General features: G+C 55.8%; 1 protein-coding gene across 2 annotated transcripts in view; it reads right to left on the bottom strand.

Annotated features, from left to right (window-relative positions):
- Positions 1-857: 857 nt before the first annotated feature.
- Positions 858-27886, bottom strand: part of KDM4B (lysine demethylase 4B) — a 135306-nt gene continuing 108277 nt past the window's right edge. The window contains exons 11-24 of one of the 2 annotated variants that reach the window (XM_080674888.1): positions 25098-25199; positions 24533-24732; positions 16610-17052; positions 16233-16353; positions 14907-15085; positions 12206-12425; positions 10631-10707; positions 10267-10322; positions 9905-10013; positions 6008-6193; positions 5761-5925; positions 5168-5287; positions 4211-4303; positions 858-2972 (exon numbers count right to left, since the gene is read on the bottom strand). In XM_080674888.1, the coding sequence (XP_080531014.1) occupies positions 2796-2972; positions 4211-4303; positions 5168-5287; positions 5761-5925; positions 6008-6193; positions 9905-10013; positions 10267-10322; positions 10631-10707; positions 12206-12425; positions 14907-15085; positions 16233-16353; positions 16610-17052; positions 24533-24732; positions 25098-25199 (2248 nt within the window). In that variant the 3' untranslated portion in view covers positions 858-2795. The remainder of the gene's footprint in view (positions 2973-4210; positions 4304-5167; positions 5288-5760; positions 5926-6007; positions 6194-9904; positions 10014-10266; positions 10323-10630; positions 10708-12205; positions 12426-14906; positions 15086-16232; positions 16354-16609; positions 17053-24532; positions 24733-25097; positions 25200-27886) is intronic. The other variant, XM_080674889.1, reaches the window with a different exon arrangement.

The raw sequence follows: 27886 nt of genomic DNA, 5'->3' as shown, positions 1-27886 counted from the left end.
CAAGCCAGGTCCTATCCCTCCTCAGTCCACTGCCCTCCAGGGCTCCCACCTCCCTTGGGATAAAGGAATACGTGCCCCCTGGGGCCCACAGACCCTGCATGACCTGCCCCCATCACCTCCTTGCTCTCACCTCCCTCTCTCTCACTGTGCTCCAGCCACACAGGCTTCCTGGCTGCTTTTTCAACATATCAAGCTGTCCTGCCCCCAGGACCTTTGCACGGGCTGTCCCCATGGCTCACTTCCTCATCTCCTTCAGGACTCCTGTGTAAAAATATGACACTAGTAACAGCACGTCCTACCATGGCCCCCTGTGCTCTTTACAGCACAGCTGACATCCCATACATTTTATTTACTGTCTGCCTCTCTCACTGGTGGCAGCTTGAGGGCGGGGATCAGGCCCGCTATGTTGGTGTTATTTCCCAGTACTTGTGAGATGAGTGACATATTCATGAATGCCAGAGGCCCAGACTCACCCCAGGACCAGGAGACCCACTCTCTTGCATGCCCAATAGACGCCCACCACTCAGGTGTCATGGGAACTGGGCAGAGGCTGAGAAGGCAGTAGGAGAGGGCAGCCATTTTTTCCAAACAAGAGAGGGGTCAAAGACAGAGAGAGGGTGCTGCTTGACTGTCCTGCAGAGGGGACCCACTGCCACAGCCACCTCAGCCCCCACCTGCCTCAGGGGGCCAGAAAGCCTTCAAGAGGAATCTGTGCAGATACAAGCTGTGGACATCAGCGTGGGAAGGAGCCCTCCTCCCTGGGGGCTGGGAGCTGAGGGGCCAGGCCACTGGGGAGACCGCCTTCCTGTCACCCAGGCACCACTCAGAAATGAAGACACACCAACGACATGGACCTGTAATCGCAGTGCTCATGAGCCTTTAATTCATTATGAACCTAGAGGCAGGGAAATTAGGCAAAAATACAGCACATCCTTAATCTTGGGTCGGAAAAAAATCAGGGTGGGTGGGGTTTCTGTTTTTGCACATACCGACATAAATCTTTGTAGGGAAATGTGTTTCCCCTTTGCTGTGCGGCGACCTGTCTGCACAAGTCATCCCGGAACCCATGACAGGGGCACGACCCAAAGACCCCACCATGGGGCTGGCTATCCCTCAGACCCCCAGGACCCCATGGGCCACAGAGTATCTGCCTGCTTCTTTTTATTTTCTTTACAATATAAATAGCATTTTCAAACTACATATGAATACAGAGATGGCGCCACCAGGCGGGGCTGCTGCATGCAGAGGGAGACCCCCACATCTCGGCTGACTCCCCTCAGTCCCTCCCGCCCCCGCCCACTCGGGCACCTGCCCTCCTCCCCCCACCAAGGGAATGAAAGGTTCTTGGCTCATTTACATACTCTCCATTTTCCTTAAATAGTTTTCTCTGGCCTGGTAATTGTTAGAACACTTTTTTTTTTAATTAAAAAAAAAATGTATACACGTAAATGATGCTGTCAATCCTGCAGGGGAGAGGACATGGCAGGGATGGAGAGCGCGGGCTGAGTGTGGAGTCCTTCCCAAGCTCACGGGAAAGCATATTTCTCTCTCCTAAGTCCAACCCACCACTCGTAAGAGGCAGATTCCTTCAAGTTGAAAGCAGCGCTGTCCTCTCCCTCTCTTGCTCACTCTCTCCCAGACACATGGGTCATAGAAAGGACAGAGGACGCTGCCAGGCCCTCGGGGTCCCAGGAAGCCCTCCCCATGCCCCTTCCCCATGTAGGGCCGCAGCCAAAGCAGGGGCACCGGGAGCCTGGGGACACAGGCTGGACTTGGGCCACCTGGAGGCCTGATTCGGCTCTGGGTCCTCCCTCCCCGGGAAGCCTGGCGCCCATCTGCTCTGGCTGCAGGCCACCCACACTTTGGGGCTCCCTCCCCTGAGCAGGCTGAGGGACTCCTGGGTGGCACCAGGGACATTCAGTCTGCACAGAGCCCTCTCGCATACTGCAGGCCTCACTGTGGAATGGTTCTCATGGGGGAAGAAGCAAAAGATGGAACAAACCAGAAGAGATTGTTTATTTGCAAAGGTGCTCAGACAGGAGGGAGGCTCCTAGACACCGTGGCCAGCACTCGGCCACCAAAAGGTCCTCCAACCTCCTCCTGCCTGGCCAGAGAGGGGCTGGCACTGTGGACAGCTGCGCAGACCTTCGTCAAGTCAGGGAGAGAGCAGAGTGGCAGGGCATCACCTGTCGCTGGCTGTCATCCCCCCACCCGCCACGAGGCCTAACCGCACTTCCCTGCCTGCTCACAGAGGAGTAAGATCTTAAAATAACAACAAACAAAAAAATGAGATGCTTTTGTCTCCCTCAGCACGTCTCAGTTCTAATAAAAAGAATATTTTTTGTTTTGTTTTGTTTTTAAAGCAACAAACCTACAAAACAACTTTAGGGACTTTTTTCCTCTTCTTTGTTTTCCTTTTTTCTTGAGTTTTTTAAACAATAAGTATTTATAGAAAGAGCCTCACAAAGGAGATTTATGTACAGGAGTCACAATCTCAAAGGCTGCTCAGGAGGCAGGCAACGCAGTAGCACCTTTTCGAGAAGAAGAGCTTACGTGGTTTACAAATCTGAGTAGTAGGGGTGGCGCGAGCCCCAGCGGATGCCCCCAGAGCCGGCATGGCCCCACTCCCTGAGTCTGGGCCCTGCAGCATCCTGCTTGCTCCTGTCCCCGCAGAGCATGGAGGTAGCCTCTCGGGGCGGGGAGGCGAGGACAGGAATTCACAGCAAGCAAATGCCCGGGCCCGCTGCCGCCTGCTTTGCTGGGCCGAGGGGTGGCTGGGCGGCTGGCTGGCTGTCCTAGAAGGGGGCTCTGGGCCGGCACTGGGCCTGCAGAAGGCTCTCCATGAAGGCCAGGTAGTCTGGGTTCCGCCCCGAGTCCTCAGCAACACGCGGAGTGCCCACTCGCGGGCGCTTGGCGGCCTTCACCTCCTCTCCAGAGAAGGCGCTTTCCTGCGGCGCCCCGGTGCTGACTGACTGTGGGGGACCAACAGCACAGAAGTTAGTGCAGAAGAGGGTGTCATGGACTGAAGGTTTATGTCCCCCAAGTTCCTGTGTTGAAGCTCTATCCACCAGTGTGATGGTATTAGGAGTGGGGCCTTTGGGAAGGCATTAGGCCATGATGGTGAGACCCTTTGAGTGGGATTAGAACCCTTATAAAAAGGACCCCAGAGCAGGTGCTGTGCAGCTTGAGTGCTCCCCCCCCCCCGCCCCCCCCCACACACATAAGGACCCCAGAAGGGGGCTGGCTGTGAACTTGGAAGCGGGTCTCACCAGACACCTGATCTTCCAGCACCTTGATCTTGGACTTCCCGCTTCCAGGACTTTTGGAAGCAATGTCTGTGGTTTAGGCCGCCCAGTCCGTGGTCTGTTATAGCAGCCAGGACAGGCTGAAACAAGGGCTCTACTGGGGCCTGCCCTGTGGGGGCCAAAGGCCACTGTCCCTCACCTAACAACCTTCCAAGAGGGACAATTAGTCACTGGGATGGCTTCTCCTTCTCAGTGCTCCTGTCTCTGTGTAAACCCCAATCCTGTATGTGAGCCTCCCAGCAGGCAGGCACGGAGGGGGTCCAACACCTCCATCACTGGCCCGAGAAGGGGGGTGGCCGGGCCTGTTCTGTCCCAGGTGGCCATGAGGAGTGATGGAGGCACAGCTGCTCACCTGTGTGGCAGCCCAGTACATTCCCCAAGGGAACCTGGTGTCTGAGGTCAGCTGTGCAAATCCCCCCCCCCTGCCCCCCCGCATCGCCACCCCCAGCTCTTACTTTGAGCTCATTCACCCACAGCCGGAGCTGCCTGCTCCTCAAAACCTGGCCTTTGGATTAAACACAAAAGAAAGGGAACAGTGACGGGCGGGCAGGAAGAAAAGGCCCATGGCTTCCCACCTCCAGGACTCACTGTTCCCTTTGAAAAGGGATGAGCTTTAGAAAAGTGTCTCTTTTTGCACCGCAAACCTTGGAGTTCAGGTTTTATGTGCAGGCAGCAGCTGCTCCACGTGCAGGACATGTCACCATGCGCCTGCCTGGTGCAGGTTCATCTCCTCCTCCCTGCGCTGTTACTGGGAAGGGCCCTCCAATGGGCCCCCACCTGCCAGACCATGCTCACTCCCTGGGAGCTGCCCCCCAGGGGAGCAAAGGCCAAGGCAGGGAGGTCAAGGCCATATCCCATGATTCCCGAGGGCTACTGAGGGCAGCCCATCTTGTGCAGCCACTTACCAGCCGCGACCGAACCCTCTTGGGCAGCTCCTCATCCAGGGTGAAGATGTCGCCGCGCTTCACTGTCAGCTGGGACCCATCCTCAAACTCCACCTGCCCGGGGGCACAGTTCTCAGGCTGGTGCCCAGCACCAATGACTGACTCCCAAGATCCCACCACCCAGGCCACCGCTGCTCAACTGCCAAGAAGGGTGCTGGTCCAGGGCATCCCCACCGGCCCACTCATGTCCCCACTCATCAAGTAAGGGCAACGAGAGGAAAAGGGATGTGACTAAAAGTGATGGAGGCTTTCCCAGCCAGTATGGCTCAGTGGTTGAGCATCGGCCTATGAACCAGAAGGTCATGGTTCATTCCGGTCAGGGCACATGCCCAGGTTGTGGGCTCAATCCCCTGTGTAGGACGTGCAGAAGGCAGCCAGCCGATCAATGATTCCCTCTCATCACTGATATTTCTATCTCTCTCTCCCTCTCCCTTCCTTTCTGGAATCAATATATATATTTTCAAAGTGATGAAAGGTCCAGACTGTTTTGTTTTCTCTGGTAAGAGAAAGCAAAACAGCAAAGAATTCACAGTCATCATCTGTGGTGCTGAGACATGGGTGGTTTTTCTTCTAGGGTTCCACGCTTGTAAATAATTTCCCTTCCACAATCATGGGAAGGAACAACCATCCGTCTTCATTAAAAAAATAAAAATCAGGGACACTGAGCTGTATGCTTAAAAATGGTTAAATAGTAAATTTTATGTTATCTATGTCTTCCCACACAAAAAAATCGAGAAAACATCTGTAAGGGGGAAATATTAGTCAATTTGAGGCCCATTCCAGCTTAAAAATATAACAAGCCCTAACTTTCTAGGTTAAGTGGGCAAAGATGCTCAGTCCCCAACAGCACACTCGAGGGCCCCACCCAATCCTGCGGGTCCCCTGCCTCCTATACCTGGAAGACAGGACCCTGCTCACCTGATAGATGTGACTGGTCACAGAGGAAATGAACTTGGCCTTATAGATGTTACCATCAGTCCACCGGAGTTCAACAAACTCCCCCTCGGGTGGGGGTCCCAGCCGGACACAGTCTCGACTCTGTTAGAAGCAAGAATGTGTGTGGGGGGGAGTGGGGTGGGTGTCAATCGGGGAAAAAGGAGACATATGTAAAACTTTAGACAATAAAAAAAAAAAGAAGAAAGAATGTGGCAGGAGGTGAGATGGTGAGTCCCTGGGCACCGGCACCCACCTGTGGGCTCTATGAGGTTTAGATCCTCCCCATGATCTACTGCCTGTGGAAGCTAGTGGCACTCTCTGAGCATACAGGATCGGGTGCTGGGCAGGAGTGGGAGGTGGGGGTGATGCAGTGCCCACCCTGGGGGACTGCCCTTGCTGTGGGCTCATCTAGACCGACAATGCTTTCTGCTCTGTTCCCTGCTAGGCCTATGGCCTAGACCTGTTCAGTGGGGTCATAGGTGGCCCTGGACACAGGTGACTCCTTTGAGGGATTTGGGCCACTCCTGACTTCTTAACAGCAGCCCCTGCCCACCCTGTGCCCGCCCACAGCTCACAGTGATGCTCTCCGGGTACAGGTTGTCACTGTAGGACCCATCATCAAAGTTCACTTCATAGAAGGTCTGCGTGGTGGAGCCGATAACACGGCACCGGTAGTAAAGCCCGTTGCGGTTCTTGGTGATGACCACCTGGCCTAAGGACACAGCTCTCAGGAACTGGACCTGGGGCGGAGGGGAGAAGGCCACGTCAGCGCTCGGGCAGGTGGGAGGGCAATGGGAGGGGGCGGAAGGGCTGGGCACTCACGGTGTGGCCCCCCGACTTGTGCTTGAAGCAGGTGATGGAGACGACGTAGGGCCAGTCATCTGGCTCCATGAGGACCCCTGCGGCGTGGGCGCAGGTCACGTGGAAGGAAGTGGAGCAGTGCTCGCAGGAGCACTGGATACAGGCCCCAGACACCTTCTTCATCCGCTTCCGGCAGTACACGCATTTCTGGGGTGACATGGAGAGGAAATGGGGCTCTTGCTGGCACATGGTACTGGGAGCCCCCCCAATGAGTTTCCAGGACTGTTTCCTAGGAGTGACCCCCAAGGCCCAGGGCTGGGAGGCAGAGGCCCCAGCAGCCCGGCCTTGGCTGGAGTCACCTGGGAAAAGCCCAGGGAGTCCGATGAGCAAGGGGCAGAGTGCCTCGCCACAGTGGAGAGCCCCTCAACCAACTGGCCTGTGGCTCCCTCCCACCCGCAGGAGCACTCCCAGGACCCTTACACAACGGCCCCTCTGCAGAGGTCTGCAGCAGGCACCAACAGCCACATGGCAGAATACAATTCAGCCAAAAACAAGCATGACGCACTGACACTCATTACAACGTGGTGGGCCTTGAACACATGATGCTCAGTGGGAGAAGCCAGACACCAAAGGCCACAATGTGTGATTCCATTCATGTGAAATGTCCAAGCAGGCAAATCCAGAGACAGGAAGTGGATTGCCAGGAGCAGGGGGGCTGAGGGGCTCTTTTGGGGATGATAGAATGCTCTGGAATTAGAGGTGATGGTTGTACAACTCTGTGAATACATTAAAAGCAATACTACCGAATGGCTCACTTTACAATAGTGAATTCTATCTTAACTTTGAATAAAAAGCACTGCAGAGTAGCTTCCTTCATAAGGAGGAGAGTCTGTGTGAGGGCTTGCACCCGGTGGCGGTCCTGTGGCGGGAATGCCCCTGCCTGGAGTGACCTGCTCCTGTGGCGTCAGCATCCCGAGCACCCCCATGCCTTGGCTCAGCAGTCAGCAGTCACCAGGCCCGCTGGTGCCCGTCACTCTGAGCATTTAATAAGCAGCCTTTATCACTCTGTAAACCATGTTCAAAAGCCAGATAAGCACGGCGGCCAAGGGCGCCGCAGGAGCTGCCACACCGATCAATGGCAATGAGATCTCATTATTAAACTGTCAATATCTAATTCTCCTGCCGGCCTGTGGGACGGCACTGACATACAACATGCCCCATGCGGCATTAACCCTCGAGTCCTGGGCCCTCCGCAGAGCAGAGGTGAGCACAGCACCTGAGGTCCCGGAGGAGCCAGCAGGGCTCCCGATCTTGCACGTGTCACCTACCCCAGCTGAGGCCCAGGAGAAACCATCGGCCTAGCCTGACTCAAAACACAACCACCCCCCAGCCCCAGTGGGTGGCAGCTCATTATTCTGAGTTTCTGCATCATGAAGAATGTGGGCCAGGCCCCCACCATGCCATCTGTCAGGAGCTGAGCATGGTGTGGGCGCAGTGTCTGGGTTTTTCCAGCACCCATCCCCGCCTGGTGAGGGGATGAGCGCATGGCTCAGGCCACTGGACAGACAGGACCAGCCCCTACTCACCAGAACCCCCCAGGCACCAGAGACAGTGGCCAGGGAAGACTGGGGATAGACTGATGGACAGAGACCTGTTCCCGAACATGTGGCCTGTGTGGCACGGGAAAATGGGTGGGCAGTTGGGCAAGCAGGAGTTAACCACTGGCTTCCTTGCGTGGCTCCATTAAGCAGTACAAGCCAGCCTCGTGTAAAAGGATTTTTAATTCATTGTTACAAGTGCTGGTAATGAAGAGGCTGCAAGCTGGAAATGTCAGATGCTCCATAAAGCGTCTGGGGGAGGATGGATTATGGGCCGTGCACCGCACCATCACTCCACCTGAATGATGAAGCTTTTATGCCTGTAATCACCTGCAGGCCACCAGCCTCCTCCTGATTGCCCGTCTGCATCCAGCACTCCATGACTGAGGTCCCCGTCCCCCACAGGCTCCGGCTGGTGCCCACTCAGCTCTGCCTGGTAGCCCAGCACCTGTGGGCTTAAGGTGGGTGTCCCTGTTCCTCCCCACAGGATTCCCCACCAGGCCCACTGCCCACAGCCCAAGTTCTCTGCCTTCTGCCCTCTGTAGGCACATCAAAACCCAGGACTGCCCATGGAAGAAAATGGGAAGAAAAAAGCTGGGAAATAAAACAGGAAGAAAAGAAAGCCATGGATGCTTCGGATGCCCCAGCCAAAGTTACAGATCCCAGGTGCCACACGACAGTCCCCATCAGAGCGGCCACCCCCAAATCCCTGAGTGGGACACATCCCCAGCATGGCTATCACACACTCACAGCAACGATAAACCTGGGAGCAGGCACAGTGCTCAGACAGCATAATCAGGGCTTTGCTGTGAGGCACCGCCAATGTGCACCATGAGGATGTTACAGAGGGTAAGACTGAGCACAGAGAGGTCAAGGAGTATGTTTGGAGTCACACAGCTGGCTGGCGGCTGAGCCAGGAATGGAAGCCCGTGCATGCTAACAGTCACCCTCTGCCCATACTGCCTGCTGCCCCAGAGGTTCACCCAGGATGGCCACATGCTCCTTAGATGGGAAGCTTGATGTAAACCACAAGGGGTCAGTTATGAACTCCAACAACTCAACAGCAAACACACAACCCAATTTAAAAATGAGTGAAGGACCTAAAAAGACATATTTCTAAAGAAGACGTACAGGTGGCCAACAGGTACATGAAAAGGTGCTCAGCACCAATGATCATCAGGGAAATCAAAACCACCATGAGCTATCATCACAGGCATTAAGAAGATAAGAGATAAGTGTGGGTGAGGATGTGGAGAAAAGGGAACCCTCATGCACTGTTGGTGGGATGTAAAATGGTGCAGCCACTATGGAAAACAGTATGGAGATTCCTCCAAAAATTAAAAACAGTGGACATATGATCCAGCAATTTTTATTCTGGGTATATATAGAGAGGAAATGAAAACAGGATGCTGAAGAGATAAATATAGAGGGTGGGGCAAAAGTAGGTTTACACTTGTGAATATGCAAAACACAGTTTAGTCTTATAGTATTATTTATTATATTATTTGCCATATGAATAATTGTAAGCCTACTTTTGCCCCACCCTGTATACACCCCTGCGTTCCCTGTAGCATTATTCACAATAGCCAAGACATGGAAACAACCCAAGTGCCCACTGATAGATGAATACATAGAGAATTGTGGTCCATTCGCACAGTGGAATATTATTCAGCCATGATAAAAAAAATCCTGCCATTTGTGACAACATGGAGGGACCGTGAGGGCACTATGTTCAGTGAGAGAAACCAGACGCAGCGGCCAAATGCTGCAGGATTCCACTGAAAGGAGGCGCGCACAACAGTCAGACTCAGAGAAGCAGCGGCTGGAGGGGTGGGTGCCAGGGGAGGGGATGTTGCTAGCCAACAGGTATGAGTTGCAGTTACACACGCTGCATATATCCCAGAGCTCTGCCACACAACATTGTGCCTATAGCTAACAATACTGTAATGTGCACCTAAAATTTTATTCAGAAGGAAGATCTCATGCTAAGTGTTTTTACCACAATTAAAAAAAAAAAGTGGGGCTAGTTAGGTAGCAAGGAAAGTACAGGGCAGAGGGTGAGGCTTCCGCTTATGCAAAAGGTGGGAACTGCACGAGCCTCTGGAGTGTGTGAAGGACCTCTCTGTGCAGAGGCGGGGAGCAGGAGCCTGCTGCCAACCCTAGGGGAGGTCTTTTCTCTGTGCACCTCTGTGCCTTCTGGCTTTTGGACCTGTGCCTTTGGGACCAGTCAGGAAGTAACAGGTTTGGCCAGACTGACATTGATGGCATCTGGCTTCCTGGTGCTTCCTTCCCCCCACAGGACAAGATCCAGGGGTCCTACCAGCTTCCACCGCTGCTCAGGGATGGCACTGATGTCCACGGGGTGGCGCTCCATCACGTTCAGAAACCGAACTTCAGGGACTGCAATGGCGCAGATCACATGGACCCACCTGGGGGGGAGGGGGCATCAGAGGTCATGGGTGCCCTCTACCTCCTCCCTGCCCCTTGCCATCTCACTCTATTGGCACTGCCCCTGTCCATAGCGCTATTGCTGGCTGGTCAGGGCTTACAGGACTTTTAAGGGATAATCTAATCTGAGTGATTATTTGCTCCTCCTGGTCCCCCAACCCCAACTTGAGGCCCTGAGGAGGAACCGACACCTCTAGGGACACACCCAGGAGAAGCAGCACCCTTTCTACCCACCTCTTGTCTGTTGTCATCTGCAAAGCTCCTCCCCGGAGGTTGCACAGGCAGCATTCCTGCAGGGAACAGACAAGCCCATGGTGAGGGGGGTCAGGAGAGGGCTGCCCCCATGCTGCTCTGGGGCCTGGTCCATCCCCTGTCCCCCGGTCCTTACATTTCAAGCTAGCAGTCACCAAAGGGAGGGGCCAGGAATGCGTCGGGCTCCACCCCCTCACTGCCAAGGTGAAGAAACCAAGGCCCTTGGAGGTGAGGTCGCCAGCCCAGGGTCACTCTGCGGGATCGGGCAAGCCCAGGGCCCAGGCCTGGCTCCCCCATGGGGCTGGACAGCTCTCAGAGTACCACCCCAGCTGCAGGGGTGAGTTACCGCAGTCCAGGCGTGGGCCGTGCACCGGGAACACGTCCAGCCTTCGTTGACCAGCTCCGGGCGGATGCCGTAGCAACCTGGAAGGCAGCAGAGGACGGCTGAGCCAGGTGCACCTGTCACTGCAGCTGCACATGAAGCTCGGGGCCTTCTGGAACCCAGCCTCGGCTCTGGGGGAACTGCTCTCACCTCCCTCTCTACCTCAGTCCCAGTCACGCACACAGAGCAGGAGAAGGGTCTGGAAATAGATGCTGGGAAGGGGATCAGGGCCCTGTCACTGCCCCCCTCCCCCAAGCTCTGCTGAGCTGAGACCCTGGTAAAGTGACCAAGAAGTTGTATAACATGCAAAGTCAGCCTCGTGAACACTGGAGTTCGGATGGGCTGGGCTGGGTGGGCCGGCCCAGTGTTCAGGCGAATAGCTATTTCTGAAACACAAGTCGAGGTTCTGAGTCACCAAAGCGATTTGCTTTGGAACGTGGTCATGGTTCAAAAACAGGGAGAGGGCACAGAGGAGGAGGCAAATGGATGGTGCTGCTCAGAACAAGGGGCTCTGCCTCACCCTTGGATCACTGCCCAGCAGCACTGCAGGGCTCTCAGCCGTCAGGGCTGGTCGCCCACCAAACGGGCTTGGCTGGCTGCAGTGGGCAGCAGCCAGGTGCTAGGGGGTCCCCAGAGGAGACCCCAAAGGACAGCAAGTGCCCAAGAGCCTACACTGGACCCCCTTGTGCTGTCCCCTGAGGCATTCAGCCAAGATCAGGGCCTGGGGGGCCTGGCTCCTGAAGGAAGTAGGGTTTCACTTGCCTCCAGGGCCAGGTCTCAAGGAACACACCTGTGCTAAGCCTTCTGCCTCCTGAGGTTAGTGAGGTACCTCTTCCCCTGAGAACCCAACCACAGGCCCCTCTAGAGTGGTCCCCGGGAGCCTGCCTTGGAGAGCATCTCACTGAGTCAACAGGCTCCCAGACGGAAGAATGACCCGGGGTAGCCTCTGCTGGGACAGAGGAGGGACAGACAAGGGACAGAGGGCTGCTTTCCTCTGTAGGACGGGAAATTACATGGTCCCAGAGGCTCTCTTTCTTCCTGAGATCTCAACCTCCCATTCCCTGCCCTGATGCCTAAGAAGGGGGCAGAGGTCCATTCTCCTGTCTCCTTGGGCTATGCTTCAGGGTCTGGGAGAGGGTGGTTGCTGACAGCAGGCATATCCGATCCCAGACCTCTCTAGAGTCACAACTTTACCATCAACTCTGGCCCCAAAGCAGAGTTTAAAATAATGATGTTACCTAACAAGCACCTAATCTCTTCCAGCGGCTCCCAGGCCCCGAGGGCAGGGCAAGGCTCAGCAGAACTGGCCGCAAGGAGGCTGACAAGGCAGGGGAAAGGGCAGGAAGTCTTCCCCTGAAGGCCAGGACCCCACCCCAGGACCCAGGGCCTGTGACAGCCCCGGAACAGCAGCCGAGGGGAAGGGACTCCTGCTCCACAGCCGAGACGGTGGCCATCCTAAAAGGGTGAGCACGGCTGCATGCCGCAGCCCCCACAGTCCTCCTTCAGCCCAGCCTGCCTGTCGTTCGGGACCCCACTCACTGGCATGGACCTGCAGGCAGCACTTGGCACAGGCGATCAGCAGGCTGGTCCCGTCATCACCGATGTAGGAGTTTGCGGGGAGTGGCTCTGTGTTCTCGGCGCTGGAGGTGAAGCACATCTCAGGGATCAGTGGCCGTGTCTTCTGGCCACATTTTGAAGGTGGTATAGAAGGGCCCTCCCCGAGGGAGGCCCGTGGGGCCTCCTTCTCCATCTGTAGGGACTGTAGAAGGGCAGGGGACGGGGGGCTTCAGTGGAGAGCCCAGCATGGGGCCACCTGTCATCATTAAACCAGACTTTGGGGCCATCCTTGCCACCTCCCTTGGTCCACTCCTCAAGCTGCTTCTATATCCAAACACAGCCCTAGCCTGCCCCCCACTTTCCCAGGTGTTTCACTGGGGCCTCCTACCAGGATACCTGCGGCTGGCCCTGAAGGGCCTCCCCAGTGCATCCTCCCAGCCCTCAACCCTGTTCTCCCAAACGCAGTCAGATCTTGTCCTGCCCCCGCTGAAAACCCTCCATTAGGGTCACATTCAGACACAGCTCCGACACCACCCTGCTGCCCTCACCCTCTTGCCTTCATAGCCCCTTACCCACTTCCTCTAGCCACATGGGCCCTGCTCTTCCTCCAACACCCCAGATGCCATCCTGCCCCAGGGCCTTTGCACACAGTTTTCTCCTGACTGGAGCACTCAGATCTCTGTTCTGGACCCTGCCCTGCTCAGGTGACCAGTAGCCCTAGCCCGTTGCTCTGCTATCTGTGTCTGTGGTCCAGATTGTCACCTGATGCCATGTTATCTGTGTACCTATGTGGATGTCTCCCCACTTCCAATATATACCCCATGATGGTTGTAATGAGTTCTCCAAATCTCCCCATGTGGTGAAATGACCCTGCCCAAGGCACTGGGATCTAGTACCCCCATGCCTATCACAGGGCATGAGGCTCCCAAAAGAGCCTCCCCAGGCCCTCCAAGGTGTGAGAAGAGGATTTGCCCCTGCTCTTGACCCAAGAGGAAAGAGCTCCACTGGGGAACTTTGGCCTCATAGGCCAGGTGTCAGGAGAATGATGGCACCTCAGATTAGGGGACTAGCTTTGAAACAAGAGCCTCCTATCAGTCTCTTCCCAACCCTCTAATCTGCCCCCGAATGACTTGTTTCCAAACAGGCAGCATGTCCAGCCACAGCCCTGCTTAGAGCGAGAGCCCTGGGTTTTGGAAACGGTTGGCCCACAAGCCCACCAGCACTGTGGGCTGATTAAAGTTAGCCACGACTCTTTGCTTAACAGCTGGAATTAGAAAGATTCATGTCTGAAGTTGGGAGGTGCCAGCACTCTGACTCCAGCAGCCTCTCCAGCAGCACTGAGGGGGATGTGCCTGGAGGAGACATCTGGATATCACTTGTTTCCTCCTCCAGATGCTGAGTCTGCTTACAGACAGTGAATCTGGGCAGCTCTAGAGATGGGCACGCTGCCCTTGGCAGAGGGCACAGACCCCAGGGCAGCTCAGCTAATGTGTAGAAAGCACCAGGCACTAGGCTAGGAGCACAAGACCCAAAAAAGCAGCGAGACTTGGCTCTGTCTTCCAGGGATTCACAATCCAGGGGTCAACAACACAGAGGCAGGAGCAAGAGCAGAGGAGAGCGGGAGCCCAAGGTGGGGCATCCCAGAGCCAGCCTGGGGACAGCAGGTCTGGAAAGGCTTCCTGGAAGAGGTGGCAAATGAGTGAACTCAAAGAATGAACAAAAATCTGTCTGTCAAGGCAGGGGGTTGGGGGTGGGAGGGAGACCCTGGGGGACATCGAAGAGCACACTGTTGCTGTGTGGGGTGAGGGTCGGGGTGCAGGCAGCTGTCAAAGGCCACAGGGCATGTGGCCTGGCTGAAGGCTGTGGTGAGCCCGGCAGTCTCCAGCCAGGGAGTACATGGATGGAGCAGCCTCACAAATGCCTGTTCTGGCCATGCTAAGGCGCTAACAGGAAGGGCAGGGGCCCTGTTGGGGGAGGAAAGGGCTGGAAAGCAGGCAATGGTCAGGGCAGGGGAGGGGGACAAGGGGATGAAATAAGAGGTTACGAGGGAGACTGGGCAGGCTGATGGCACAGAACAGAGTGCAGGGTGATGCCAGGCTCCCAACTTGAGAAACATGGGACAGAGGGGGCCCCAGTCTGGAAAGTGCAGGATGCTGTGTGCTTGCCTCAGGGCTGAGCCATCAGGTCTTCATAGCTCTGGTGTCCTATCTGGGTCACAGAGGGTCTTTGCCCTCGCCCCAGCTCAACTCTGGGACTTGGCTGGTCACCACCCATGCCCTTTAGCCTCAGCTGGTGCCAACCCCAGGCCAAGTTGAGGACTTTCTGAGGACAGTGGTCATGACGCCTCCACACCGTCCCCCCACCCTTCGGTCTGATACACCATTTTTATTCCCATTGAAACATCACCTTCAGATAAAACTCAGAAACTGGGCCCTCTTCCCATAGCCCTCACAAGGGAGGCTCCAGCACGCCCTGAACTGTCATGGGCTTCTTCCTGTGACTGTCCCATCCCTACCTGTCCCATTTCCGTCCTCCAGGCTCTAGCTGATCCCATTGTGGCTCCTACAGCAAATGGGCTCTCCTTCCCCATCACCCGCCCCAAAGTTCCTTTTCAGCAGAGCAAATGATGGCACTGAGGGGAACAGACAGCGCCCTGTGGGGCCCTGTGAGGCCATGTGCTCACCTGGCTGTACGGGTAGAAGAGGGTGCAGATGGCGCAGTAGGGCTCGGTGAGGGCAGCCACCGCGTTGAACTTCCTCTCAGCCTGGAAGCTGGCAGCCTTGTTCTTCCACTGCAGGGACAGCAGGGACCTCAAGGCCTCGGGGTCACTCATGTCCTCCTCTCCGGAGAAAGGAAAGGCTTCTAGAGTACGGGGGCGGAGGAGGGGGGGGTGGGGGAGTTAAACCTCGCCTGAGGTCCACTCCCCGCCTCGAAGGGTAGGTGGTTTTACTGCCCAGAGAATCCTTGGTGATGCGTCCCCACTTACACAGCCCCTGAGTCTCTCTGCAGAGAGGCCACCAAGCCACCCAGGCTGGGGTGGAGGGGGCTGGTCCTGTCTGGGGGTGGGAGACAGGCTGGGCCAAACCTTGGCAGGTTAGGTAGACTCTTGAACTCAAAGGAGTCAAGAGAGTGTGGCTGAGAGTTGGGGGAGGGGGGAGGGGAGGGTAGAAGGGAGGAGAAGTAGTGTTACCAGAAAGTCCTATTAAGGGAAGATGGAGGTCACTAATGGGCAGGTCTCTTCTGTCCTCCCTCCCCCGCCCTGCCTGTCATCACCTCGCGGCCTCCATTACCAGCCCCTTCCCCGGAAGTCTCATTGCTGGGTTTCCTGAGCACCTGAGACTCAGTGCTCCCCTGGGAGACTGCCACGGAAGCCAGTGCTCAATCCTGAGGCCCCAACCTTCACAGCGGCTGGGCTGGGCCAGAACGCCTGATAAACAGCCCTCCCAATAAGGCCGAGGACACCTGGAGGGACTCAAGGCACATCTCATCTTCCTCAAGATCCCTTCCACTCCTGGGAGCTCAGCCCTGTGATCCATGGAGCTTCTAGAACCCTCCCCACCCTAGCCTTCAAATTAGATTCAGAATAAAAGAAGCCATCTAGAAGATTTTCAAATTCCACATGCTTCTCAAGCGTAAGGCTAAAGCAGAAGATGAAAAATTGGCTTCCTAGGGTTCTTGCCCATAAAATAGCAGCTCTGATTCTAGCCGAGTGTTAAATACAAGCTTCTCATCTCCAAGCCTCCATCGCTACGGCTCCAGATCCAGCTCCCACAGCCTATTGTTCCAACCTCTCCAAGGCCCACAGCTGGGCTCAGCAGCTGGAAGAGTCACTTCTGCTGCAACTGGTGGCTCCGCAGCCCTGTGTCACCTCCCCCACCGTGGCCAGCCAGAGGTCTAAGCCCTGGATGTCTCTAATGGCAGCTGCCTGCATGGGGAGGGGTGTTTCAAATGTTTCCTCTAGTCACACAGCCTGGGACCCAAGCAGGCAGGGGACAGCAACCTCGCTAACCCTCATCACTGGATGCCTCTTGCTTGACCACTGACAGAGGGGACCGGGTGGGCGGCTTGCCCAGAGGGTGGCGCCGGCTCTTCTTGATCTCCATCTTCAACTTGGAAAATGTTGATGGCGCCTGAAACACAGGACAGAAAGTGTCTTGGAGTCACAGCTCAGAGAAAGGAGCAGGTTCAGCTCAGTGGTGCCTCAGTTTTCCCAGTAGGGAGTGAGAGACTACAGGAAGAGGTGGCAAGAGCCACTGTGGTTTCTAAACCACACATACGCTACAGGCCTCTGTGAGCCATGGGGGCCATTTCATGAGCAGGGATGCTGTGGCCAGGGCACAGGGACAGGAGGATCCCCAGCCCCAGGGAGCCTGGAGGGCATCCTACCTGCACTTCGCTGGCTCCACTGTCCTCCTCAGGCTCTGTCAGCTCCATGGGGGCTAGCTGCTCCTTCCAGGTGGGGCCCTTCTGGGGAAAGTGCTCAAACGCCTGCTGGCAAGACACACGGCCCTTCTCACATGTGGCTTGGCTGGCCCAGGGCACCACATACAACATAGGGATGATGGGGCGTGGCTTCGGCTCCAGCTCCTCGCCAGATGCCTCGGGGGGCATGACGTTGAGGGGCGGTGGCAAGGGGCTCTCTTCAGTGACTTCAGGGCCAGGAGTCAGCACTGGGGGCTCCAGTGAGGGCGGCGGCACCTCCTCACTGGGGAACTGGATGGGCAGGGGTGGCGGCAGCTCAGATAGGAGTGGGTGGTGAGGGTGCAGGGGGCTCTTCTTCTTCCTGTCGCTCTTGGCCTTGGCTGGCCGCAGCTTGCCCTTCCTGTCCTCTGTGAGGAGAGAGGAAAGACCGGTCACAGCTGAGACCAGTGGCCATGCACCCTCATGGGAGGCCCCTGACCCAGGCAGGAGCTGGCTGGAGCCGGGGAGAAACCCCTCTGGCCTTCCCCAAAAGAACACAGGCTTCGAGCAAGTTAAAATCACTGCTAGGTTATGCTGCCAGGTGGCAGGAAACCAGCCACTCCCGAGTCTTGGGGGAGCCTCCACCCCTGCCCTCACCTCTGGGTTCTGCACGTGCTCAAAGCACCTCTGGAATTAGCTTGAGGTAGAGGAGAGATATGTGTCTTTCCCAAGGGACAGGGGAGAAGAGGCAGGATTTGTTTTCCTTTCGGATATCTGAGTTTTGTGTATTTCTACAGTGAAAACACACAACTTGTAGGATTTTTTAAAAGCAAAGACTCAAACAACAAACCATAAAGGAGAAGTCACTTAAGAGGAACCAAAAGCAGATGGGCCTGGAGGGCCCGGAACACCTTCTGCCCCCAAGGGCCGGTGCTGGGGGATTTCCTGACAGGTGACAGGGCAGGGTGGGAAGCAGGTGAGGCATGTCTTCCATGGCATTTTAATTGGGGGCCAGGATGGGTGTGTGGTCAGCAGAATCATAGCCCCCAGAGACACCCACGTCCTAGCTCTGGGACCTGTGAGTGTGGAACCTGACATGGCCATGACTTTGCAGATGGGAGTTGGTTAGTGAAGATGGTCTGGGTGGACCCAGTGTACTAACAGGGTCCTTAAAAGCAGACAACCTTTTCCAGCTGTGGTCAGAGGGAGCCATGACTACAGAAGGGTCAGAGGGATGCTGACGCTCGTAGGAAGAGCCACAAGCCCAGGATGTAGTGCCTCCAGAAGCTGGAAATGACCCTCCCCTGAAGCCTCAAAAAGGAGCCAGCCCTGCCACACCTGGGTCAGTCCCAGGAGGCCCACATGAGGCTTCTGACCTCCCGGACTGTCAGCAAATATATGTGTGAGGTCACTGTCATGGCAGCCCCAGGGACTCTGCTCTCAAAGATGACAGGCCTGGCGACTACCTACCAGGGTGAGCTGGGAGCACAGCGAGCTCTGGAGCCCTCAGGCCTTGCCTGCCCCATCTGGAGAATGGGCACATAGATCATCTGGGTGTCCTAGGTCCCCGGGGTTTCAGGATGCTACATAAAGAAGAACACTGGCTGGGAACCAGGAGACCAACTATTTTGGCTCCCTGCAATGAGGGGTTCCTGAACACCCCGGGATGAGGGTTGTGCTGCTGACAGGACTCGGAGGCCCAGAGTTACCTGTGCTCAACAGTCGCAGGCTGGGAAAATAAGGACAAATGGAGGGCAAGGATCCGTCCCTCTCCATGCGAAACTAGTGACAAGGGGAAGTATAATGAGTTCTGGTGTGCAACACGGTATCCACATTTTTACCTCTTGCTATAAAAACCTGTCCATATGTCACCCCTGTTCCTCAGCCAAAGATGACGGAATAAGTGCTGATGACCTTGGGTGAGGGCTTGTCACTTAACCCCTGATCAGCACTGACTCCAAGAAGGAACAAGCAAGGAACCTCCCTGCCAGCAGACACCCAGCCCAAAGCACTGAGAGGAGCCGAATCGCCCACTCACTCCCAATAAGGGAGCTGCAGAGCTTGGAGCCAGGCCTCAGGAACCGTGAGGAGGTACCCCAGTCTCCCCCCACCCTCCTCCGCTCCCTGCTCCCACCCTTCCGCATCTACAGCTGCAGCCCTGCACTGGCTGCTGGGACAGCCCATAGTGTCCTTGGCAAGCATAACCTGTGTTTTTCAAAAGAGGCTCCATCAGCCAGAAGGCAGGGAATACTCACCCCCATCCTGGCCCCTGCCTTCTGGTCCTGAGTCTTCTGGAGGCACCCAGGATTCTTCCCTCGCCTTTGCCCCACCAAGGAGAGCCTTAACCACTCCCTAGACCCCCTCCCGCCAGACCCTCAGGGGTCTGGTCAAGCTATCTGGCCAAGGAAAGCAAATACTATATCTCCCTCCCCTCCAGTAGTGGATGGCTCCCTACAACAAAGGCCCCTTCCCCATCCAGGGACGTGGAGGGAGAGAGATGTGGAGCATTGCTCAGTAATGCCTGGTAACAGCACCATGGTCCCGGGAGGTGACCATGGGCCTGGGAGATGAGTGGCCAGGGTGGTGTCGGGGCTAATGTACAGAACCAGCACAGAGGCTGGCCCTTAGAGCCGCTATCCTATTTTTGTAAAAGGCACTTTCAGATAAATGCTTTGTTCTCTAAGGAAATTCAGTATTTCTTCCTCCCTCATAGTCCAAATATTGAATGGAAATCACACCAGTCTGTCATCCTGAGGACAGTGGGTCCAATTTACTCTCCACTCTGGAGACTCTGCTGTCAAAAAGGTACAAGTTCCGGCCTTTTCCTCATGTCTCCAGGCTCTGGGAAGCCGAGGGAGACAAACACAGAGGGCCCTTTAGGGGACAAGCCCAAGGCCAGGAAGGATACCTGGGGGCTCAGGGTTCTGTCACCACAGGACTCCCCTCCCACCTCATACCCCATCAGGGGCAACACTGTCAGAACTCAGCAAGCTCCCTACCTGCTGGGGCCCAAGGAAGTCTCAAAATGGAGCAGAAATTTTACATTAAAAGGGCTTAGGGTCACGCTGGCTGGTATTGCTAAGTGGTTAGAGCATCAGCCCCGCACTGAGGGGTCATGGGCTCAATTCCCAGTCAAAGGCATGTAACTGGGTTGCAGATTTGATCCACAAGCCCAGTCAGGGGCACATGTTGGAGACAAACAATTGATGTGTCTCTCACATCAATGTTTCTCTCTCCCCTCCCTTCCACTCTCTAAAAATCAATGGAAAAATTATCCTCGGGTAAGGATTAATAGAAAAAAAAAAAAAGGCTTAGGGACAAGGGGAAAAAAGGGAGGCTTAGGATCCCAGACAGTCCCTCCCCAGTAGGTAGGGCCTCCCACTTCCTGGGGTTCAGGACACAGGTGGGCAGAATGCAGGGACCGCCCCCCTCCCATAGCAGACAAGCTGAGGCCCTTCTAGTACTATTCTTAGAAGTGGGGAGGAACCCACAGCCAAGAGCACTCCCTACCCCCACTGGATTTTATCAACCTGACTGGTTCCTTGGAGTTCCCACACCTTCTCTATGGCACCAAGTTCACCGGGGGGGCAGGGGTAAGGGGGTGCACTGAGATGACATGATAAATCTGGGATCCCAAGCTCAACTTCTGCTATATGTTGCCCACAGAAGGGGGTGGTGGCCTCATGACTGCAATCTGGCTTAGAGACACTCCACTCCACACCTCTCTACCCACTGTCCAGCCGGGGCAAACTGGTCTTGGTCCCATGGTCCAAGCTACTCCTGCATTCTTCCCACGCAGAGCCCGAGGCAGGGCACAGCCTGGTGTGGGTGAGGCCCGGATGGACTGTGCTTGGGGCGGGGGGTGGGGGGGTGGGGTGTTCCTACATGGCAAGATGTGTCTCCAAGTGAAGACACATAAAGGCCCAGCCTATCTGTTCCCTGCTGGGTACAGCAGCCTTTGCTGTCCTGTCCTAAAGCCAGTCACAAGCTGTCAGGCCACTCCTGAAACCAGGGGCTCCATGACCATGAACCGCCCACAGCGCATACTGCTCACAGCGTGCTCCTGTCTCCTCAAGGCCCTGGGATGTCTCAGGGTGGGTTCCTCTGGCTGCATGCTCTGCCTGGGAGTGTACGGCACTGTGGCGGGACCAGCCCTCCTGGGTCTTGGCACTGCCCCTGCTGCCCCATCTCCCAAACTGTGAGAAAGGTCATGCCCAACTACAGGTGGGGCGAGAGCACTGTGACATGGCCACAGCCAGGCAGGAAAAAGGAGCCCCTGCTGTCCCGGCAAACCAGGATTGACAGGGCTGCCTGGCTGCCTTCCTGCCTTCTGCCTGGGTGAGGGGTGGGCATGGGGGTGGGGGACAGAGAGAGGCTGCTGGTCCTTCCCAGGGCAGCACCTCTTCCCAGACCACCCAGTGGTGGGTGCAGAGTGGGGACACCTGCAGCTGGGAAGCAGCCTCCCAGGCCCTAGAGCCCCATCAGCCAGCCCAGAGTCCCTCCCACCCCCAGGGGGCTTCCGCCTGCCCCTCCAGCATCCGGATGTTGTCAAAGTGTCCAGTGTGTGAGCGACAGCAAATGGTCTCCCTTTGCAAACATAAAATTATTGCTCACACATGACATGATCCTTAGCACTTACAGCTTTTAGGGACATTAAGCTGGTATTAAAGGAAGTCTGGAAACCACTTTAAAACCTTCTACTCATTCCCCGATGTGTTTGCTGTCACCCCTGACTGCAAACACTTATTTGATGTGTTCAGAGTTGTCTTCCCACCAAGGGCTCAAGAGATGGCTCCCAGGAGGCTCTCTAGCAGTGGCATCCACATCCAGGGCCCCCAAGGGACCACTTCCTTTCCAGAAAAAGACCCCCCACACACAACCCAACTCCTTCTTGGGAACAGGGCTCTGTCACGGGACAGGGACAAGGTGGGTGTTGAACATTGGGGAGCACTATCAGCCCTGAGCAGACACACCATCCCAGAAACGGCCCCATCCTTGCCTGGGTCCACGTGCCGCTGGAAACCATGAAAGCCACAGCCCTGGAGGACTGTACCAAGGCCTGGCCACACGACACCATACATGACACTGACCATTCCTGCAATGCAGACCCTGAAGCCCTTTGGGAAAAGGCCCAGGGGTCCTGGGGTGAGACTGTTGAGGGGAAGGGGAGTGAGTCCAACGACTGGTGAGGAGAGCACGTGTCCTCCACGTGGCTTGTGGTTTCACCTATAGCACATGTTTTACTCTCAAGGGACACGGAACCTCCTGTTTAGGCAGCAAGCTGGGGAAGCAGCCCCCCATCATGAGGCCATAGGTCCCGGGGCCCACCTCGGAGAGCTCATTATTAACCATCACAACCAAAACTCGACCACCCAACTGCCTTACAGAACGTGCGTGTTCATTCATATTCTTATCTCCAGGAGCACACACGTCAGTGTCGGGCCTGAAAGACCATGGCACGTGACACCATGTGCCCCTCCCAGATCCTCCACCCCCACTCAGGAAGCCCCCAGGAGTAACCCAAGGCTTCTCTCTCGGTTTCAGTGTGTTTATTCTCAATTATGGGCTGGATTATGTCCCCACATCCCAAATTCCTACGTTGAAGTCCTACTCCCAGTGCCCCAGAATGTGGCCTTATCTAGAGTCACTACAGATATCATGAGCTCAGGTGAGGTCATCAGGGAGGCCCTAATCCAATGTGACTGGTGTCCTCAGGACAGGGACATTAGGGCAGAGATGCTGGCACAGGGAGAACGCCATGTGAATGCAAAGACGGCATCTACAAGCCAAGGAGAGAGGCTTCAGAAGGAACCGGGTCTGCCGACACCTTGATCATGGGCTTCTGGCCTCCAGATCCGTGAGACGAGAAACTGTTTTTGAAGGCCCGTAGTGCATCTGGGTGCTTCGTTAGGCAGCCCAAGCCGACTCAACCGCTCCCTCAACAACCCACTATCCAGATGGCGAGTTTTCTGAACTGTAAGTAAATGGGACACTGTGCACGTGCCCCCTGTGACATTTGAGGCTACCCCTGAGAGTCCCCTGGGCACAGCCGGTGACCTTCACCTCTCCCACCTGCAGTGGAGGGGGTGCTCACTCCTGTCCTGTGAACTGATGGCCAGTCCCCCTGACTCTCCTCTTCTACCTCTCTCCCTCCATCTACATTTATATCGAACCCCCACAGCCTGCTGGGATCCTGAAGGAGCTGAGAACCCCCAGATAGTGGTGGTGGGCGGGGTACTGGGCCTTCACACGGGGGAGTTCTCCCAACACACATGGCTCCATTTATTTAGCAATTCTTCCTTACTTTTCAAAAATGTCTCTAATTTTCTCCAAAAGGTCTTTTATTTTTTGTTAGCTTTGTTCCAAGGTGCTTATTCTTTGGTTGCTTTTACTGTAGGTAGCATCTTGACAATGCTGCCATCTGCCCATGGCTGGCCACGGGAATGAGACCTGATTTCTGTGTGGGGCTCATTCGGCTCCTCTACCAGATCTCAGTGACTCAATGGCTCAGTCCCCACATCCCTTTCTACGTAGGGAATCACGCCTATGCCCAGACATTGCCAGCACATGCTTCCTCGCCAACCAGGCGCCTTCTCTCTCCATCTTGCCTTCTGCACCTCCTGGGTGTGTGACGTCCCACTAGACAAGCATGTGTTGGAACGTCTGGGAAGGCGCCAGCACATAATTCACCCAGAAATGCTCTGCTCTTCCCCTGTGAGTGCCTGAGGGTTCCCCTCAGAGACACTCACCCGCCAGCCAGGGGACAGAATCACTCCCTAACTGGGAACCTCAGCATCAGCCTGTGGGTACATCCAGGTACGTCTCCAACTGTGACCTATGGATAGTCACCTTGGATGCCACATCCTGGTGAGCACACAATGCTGAAATAGGCCAGGCCATGCTGAGCTCACACATCCCAAGATACAGACAACAAGAGGGGAACTGAGCACCTAAGCAGAACACTCTAGTGACTATGGCCTGTGACCGGGGCCTGAGGCGCCACCCCCAGGCAATCGCCATCCGGGCCCCATTATTGCCTAGAGCCTGGAAAGGGCAGAGAGGAGAGTCCCCTCCTCTACCCTGAGAGCAGCTGCTATGTGTGAACCTGGGAGTAGCTAAAGCTATAAATTAGAAAAATGAAACCAGCTATAAAGAAGAAAAGGAAATGCTGTAAAACATGGGAGAGGGGACCTTTAAAACACATATTAATACTCCATGGCTAATATGGTCCCGTGCTGTGTGAAGGGTATATTTCTGAGACACTCCCCACCACAACCCCCGCGCAGACTCACCAACATCTGGCCACAAACAGCAGGCTGCCCTCTTTCACGATGGGTAGACCACACCTCTGCTGTGGCTGAATGTCCCCCAAAATGCATTATGTTGAAACCTACCCCCCAACGTGATGGTCTCAAGAGATGGGGCCTATGGGATGTAATCGAGTCATGAGAGCAGGGCCCTCATTAACTGGATCGGTGCCCTGACAACAGAGGCCGCAGAGCTGGCTGCTCCTCCACGTGTGGCCACAGCGCGAAGGCAGCCATCTGCAACCTGGAAGAGGGACTCACCAGGACCCGGCCACACAGCACCCCGAGCTCAACTCCCAGCCTCTAGAACCACGAGGCTGTTGTTTTTAAGCTGCCTAGCCTGTGGTGTTCAGTGAGAACAGCCCAAGTGGACTGAGACCGCCTCTCTTCAGTTTCTGGGAGAAGAGGGACTTTTCACAGCACCCCCTAGAATGTCCATTTCTTATGAAATGCCTCACCCGGCCAGGAAAGCACATGTATTGGGTTCTTAAAGAGCAGAAACTCTATAGCCAGAGTGAAGCTGGCTCTTTCCACCAGCCGGGGGTCAGGAAGGAGCTGGCCTGGGCACCAGTCCTGGCCTCCCTGCCCGGCTGTAACTGACCTTCTGTGCCCTCTGCCTCCCGGCCCTGCGGTGGCAGCTGGGGATCCTCCTCCTCATCCTCGGGATTCGCCTCCTGTGCAGCCTCCTCTTTCGCACTACCACTGGTCTCCTCGAGAGGAGCCGCCCCAGCTGTCCCGTCCCCAGGCAACTTGGGGTCTTCTGGCTTGGGCTTCTTGGGCTGACTGCGTTTCCGGTGAGACCTGGAGAGGGGGAGTCATCAGAAAGGAGGTGAAACAGCAGAGGGGAGAGGCCCAGGTCTGTGCTTGGCAGTACGGAGCCTCCACAACCAGAATCAGGGGACAGGGGATCCTCAGGAGGTAGCTCCAGGGGGCAGGGCAGGGGTGGTGGAGGGAGAGAGGCCTGGGAGGGGATGAGGAGGGCAATGGGATGGTGGGGTCGTGTCAAAGCGGGTGCTGATGACAGCTGGAGATGGGATGACTGGATGAACCTGGGCTCCAGGGGCCCCCATGTGGTGGTGGTGGGAGGGACAGGGAGCGTGATCGCAATGGAAACAGCAGCGGGTGGAAAATGCCTAGATGACAAACAAAACAAAAGGTGCACTTACGACAGGCCCGGCTTTTTGCTCTGCTCTTTCTTCCTCTCTAGATTTGGTTTCCTCTCCTCCTCAGTCTTTTTCCAGTGTCTGCTTTCTTTCAGACTAATTTGTCTAGAATGTAAATGTCAGGGAGTTTTTCTCTAGGAATGGTGTTAACTCCCCAGGGCGCCTCATCTAGGGCCTCAACTTGGGCGCCTGCTTCCGTCGGGCTCCCCATGCGCCTCTCCACACTCAGGAGCTCCATGCCCAGGGAACAACCTGCACCCATGCCCCTCTTGGCCCTGTCACCGCCTCCAGGTCAGGGCCCGGGCCGGAGGGATGTCGGGTCCCCACATCCAGCTCTGCTTAGGGTGTAACAGTCTTGGGGATGGCGGGGGCGAACCTCAGCCCCCAGTGAGAATTCAAGCTGAGGCTTAGCTATGGCTTCTTAGTGAAAATGAGAGAGAATTGGGTTAAAAAGGAAGAAAAGAAAGCAACAAAGGGGGTGGGCTTGCAGATTAGTGCCAGGGCACCCCTGTAGGGGTTCTGGGAAATAGGATCCTGGAGCCTTGCAGGGAGGGGACAGAGCAGCTTTTAGACAGACAGGAGGCGTGTAGTACCCCAGGAGCTCAGGCAGAGGCAGGTGTGTGGAGAGGCCCAGCCTTGGGCAGGGCACTAACGCCCTCCAGGAAATGGGGGTGATGCCCTTCCACATGGCCGCAGGCTCCAGGCCTCATGATCAGCCTCCACTACCCTTTCATCTATCCCAGTCTGCAACCTGAGAATGTCGACGTTTCCAAGAGAGGTGCTGGCTGCAGCTTCCCTTGTCCATGAATTCTCCTGTAGCCCCAGTGAGGTCAGACTCAGATATGGAGACCCCATGGCAGCCAGACTCCAAGGACCAACATTCACCAAGCAGAAGCAGGGCTATCTGACCAGGGGAGGGTAGGAGCCCAGGGAGGCCCCGAGGGCTCCTGACACCAGGACCCCTACCTCCCACCCGGTGGTGCCTACAGCAGCGGGACCTGACAGCCTCCTTGCTGCCTCCCCAGCCCACCCCTGCTCTCCATGCTGGCTTCTGGGGCACCCCCTCCTAACCGTCTTCTAACACCTTTGCTGTTTGTTCTCATGGCTTGACCGCCTAACTCAAGGGCCCTAGTCTCTGCTGCTCCGTCTCCCGAGCACAGTGGGCACGTGACAAGCCCCTCTTGGTGTCTGCAGCATGAATCACCCCATGACCAAAGGTGAAAAGCAGGGAGCATTCGGTGGGGGCAGAGAGGGGATTGAGCAACATGGGCAGAGGCATGGTATCACACACAGCATGGCGTGCAAGGATCACTGTGAAGGGTTAGGGCAGGGGCGGAAGGGGACACTGGAGCCAGAGATGCTCTCCACCACAGCAGAGCCACCAGCAAATCCACACCGGGTCAGTGTGGGAAATGCCAAGTATGGCTCCCACAGTGAAATGCCAGGCAAGCCCCAAGACCCGGTGGTAGATGTAACTGGCTTTCGTCACCAGCTGTCACCTGAGGAGGGGATTCTCTCCACATCTAGAAATGCTGCGGGGCCACAGGGCTACAGGGCTACAGGGCTGGGTGCCCAAAGCGAACCCCCAAGCTGGCCTCAGAAGCCCAGTAGAGGGGTGTCCTACTACCAACTCACCTGGCCTTGGCTTCCTGTAGCTGCCCAGCCCCTCTGTTTCCTCTCTCACCCCACCCCAGGGCTGACCCACTCTCTGACCCTGCCCACCCGACCCCAGGGCTGACCAGGAGTGTCCCCACTGGGCCCCTATCTGTCCCAGAGAGCCCAGGTCTCCCTCATCCCCCTACACTCCACCGGCCTCAGAGCTCTGGGTCCCCCAGCACCACTGGTCCCCCCCCCCACAATGCGGAGACCCCCAGAATGGGTGGAACTAGGTGGACAGACTTAAGCAGAGGGCTGTGCCCTACTGCAGAGAGAAGGCAAGATGAACATCGCATGCAAAGAAATACCCATTTTGTGAGTACATAAGCTGGGAGACTAACACAGGAAGAACCTGTGGCCAATTTGCCACCGAGTGGCGGGGGAGAGGCATCTACCAGGCACATCCTAATCATATTCCAACCATAACAGCATCCCCTGGCTGCTCCCCAGACACGACACCCTCCTCTCTTTTAGCTGTTTCTTCTCTTAGTTACATCCATGTGTCTCCCCCACGCTGCTTTCTCTCTCTCTCTCTCTCTCTTTTTTTTTTTTTTTTTTTTTTTTGGCTTCCTTTGCATAGTTACCAAGCAGCTCTAGTTACCACTCAGGGTGTGGCTATGCTTCCTGCTTCCACACCCACCAGCTTCCCTGCCTGAGTCTGCCACCATCTTCGGTTGTGGTGAAATTCCACGTTTTACATTTTACTGACTATAAACATTGTTCATCCATGCTGTTTACACTGCAGTCTTGGTTTGCTCTTCCTGGAATAACTGTTCCCCTCTTAGATGCTTGGCCTTCCTGGTTATCTCCAATTTCTGGTGTGGTCTCCTACACACGGCGCCACACACACCTCCATGGCATCCTTACGTTGAAACTGGTTTGGATTCTCCTGGGTTGGATTTGGCTTCCCTGGTTCTGTGTCTTTCCTGGCTGTTGCTACTGCTTAGCTAGAGCACACCCTCTAGCTTCCTCAGAAAGGAGGGGAAATCTGGGATTCTGCATGTCTAAAAAGATCCAATTCCTCTCACACATTTAGTTGGTAATTTGACTAGGTCCATACTTCTAGGCTAAAAATTATTTCTCTTCTGACTTTGAAGGCCTCATCCTTTTTGTCTATTAGCTTGTAGCATTATGAT

This window comes from Plecotus auritus, assembly GCF_963455305.1.
Source record: "Plecotus auritus genome assembly, chromosome: 6".
Lineage (NCBI taxonomy): Eukaryota > Metazoa > Chordata > Mammalia > Chiroptera > Vespertilionidae > Plecotus > Plecotus auritus.
Note: the sequence above shows the minus strand (reverse complement) of the source record. Positions and strands in the feature narration are given on the sequence as shown.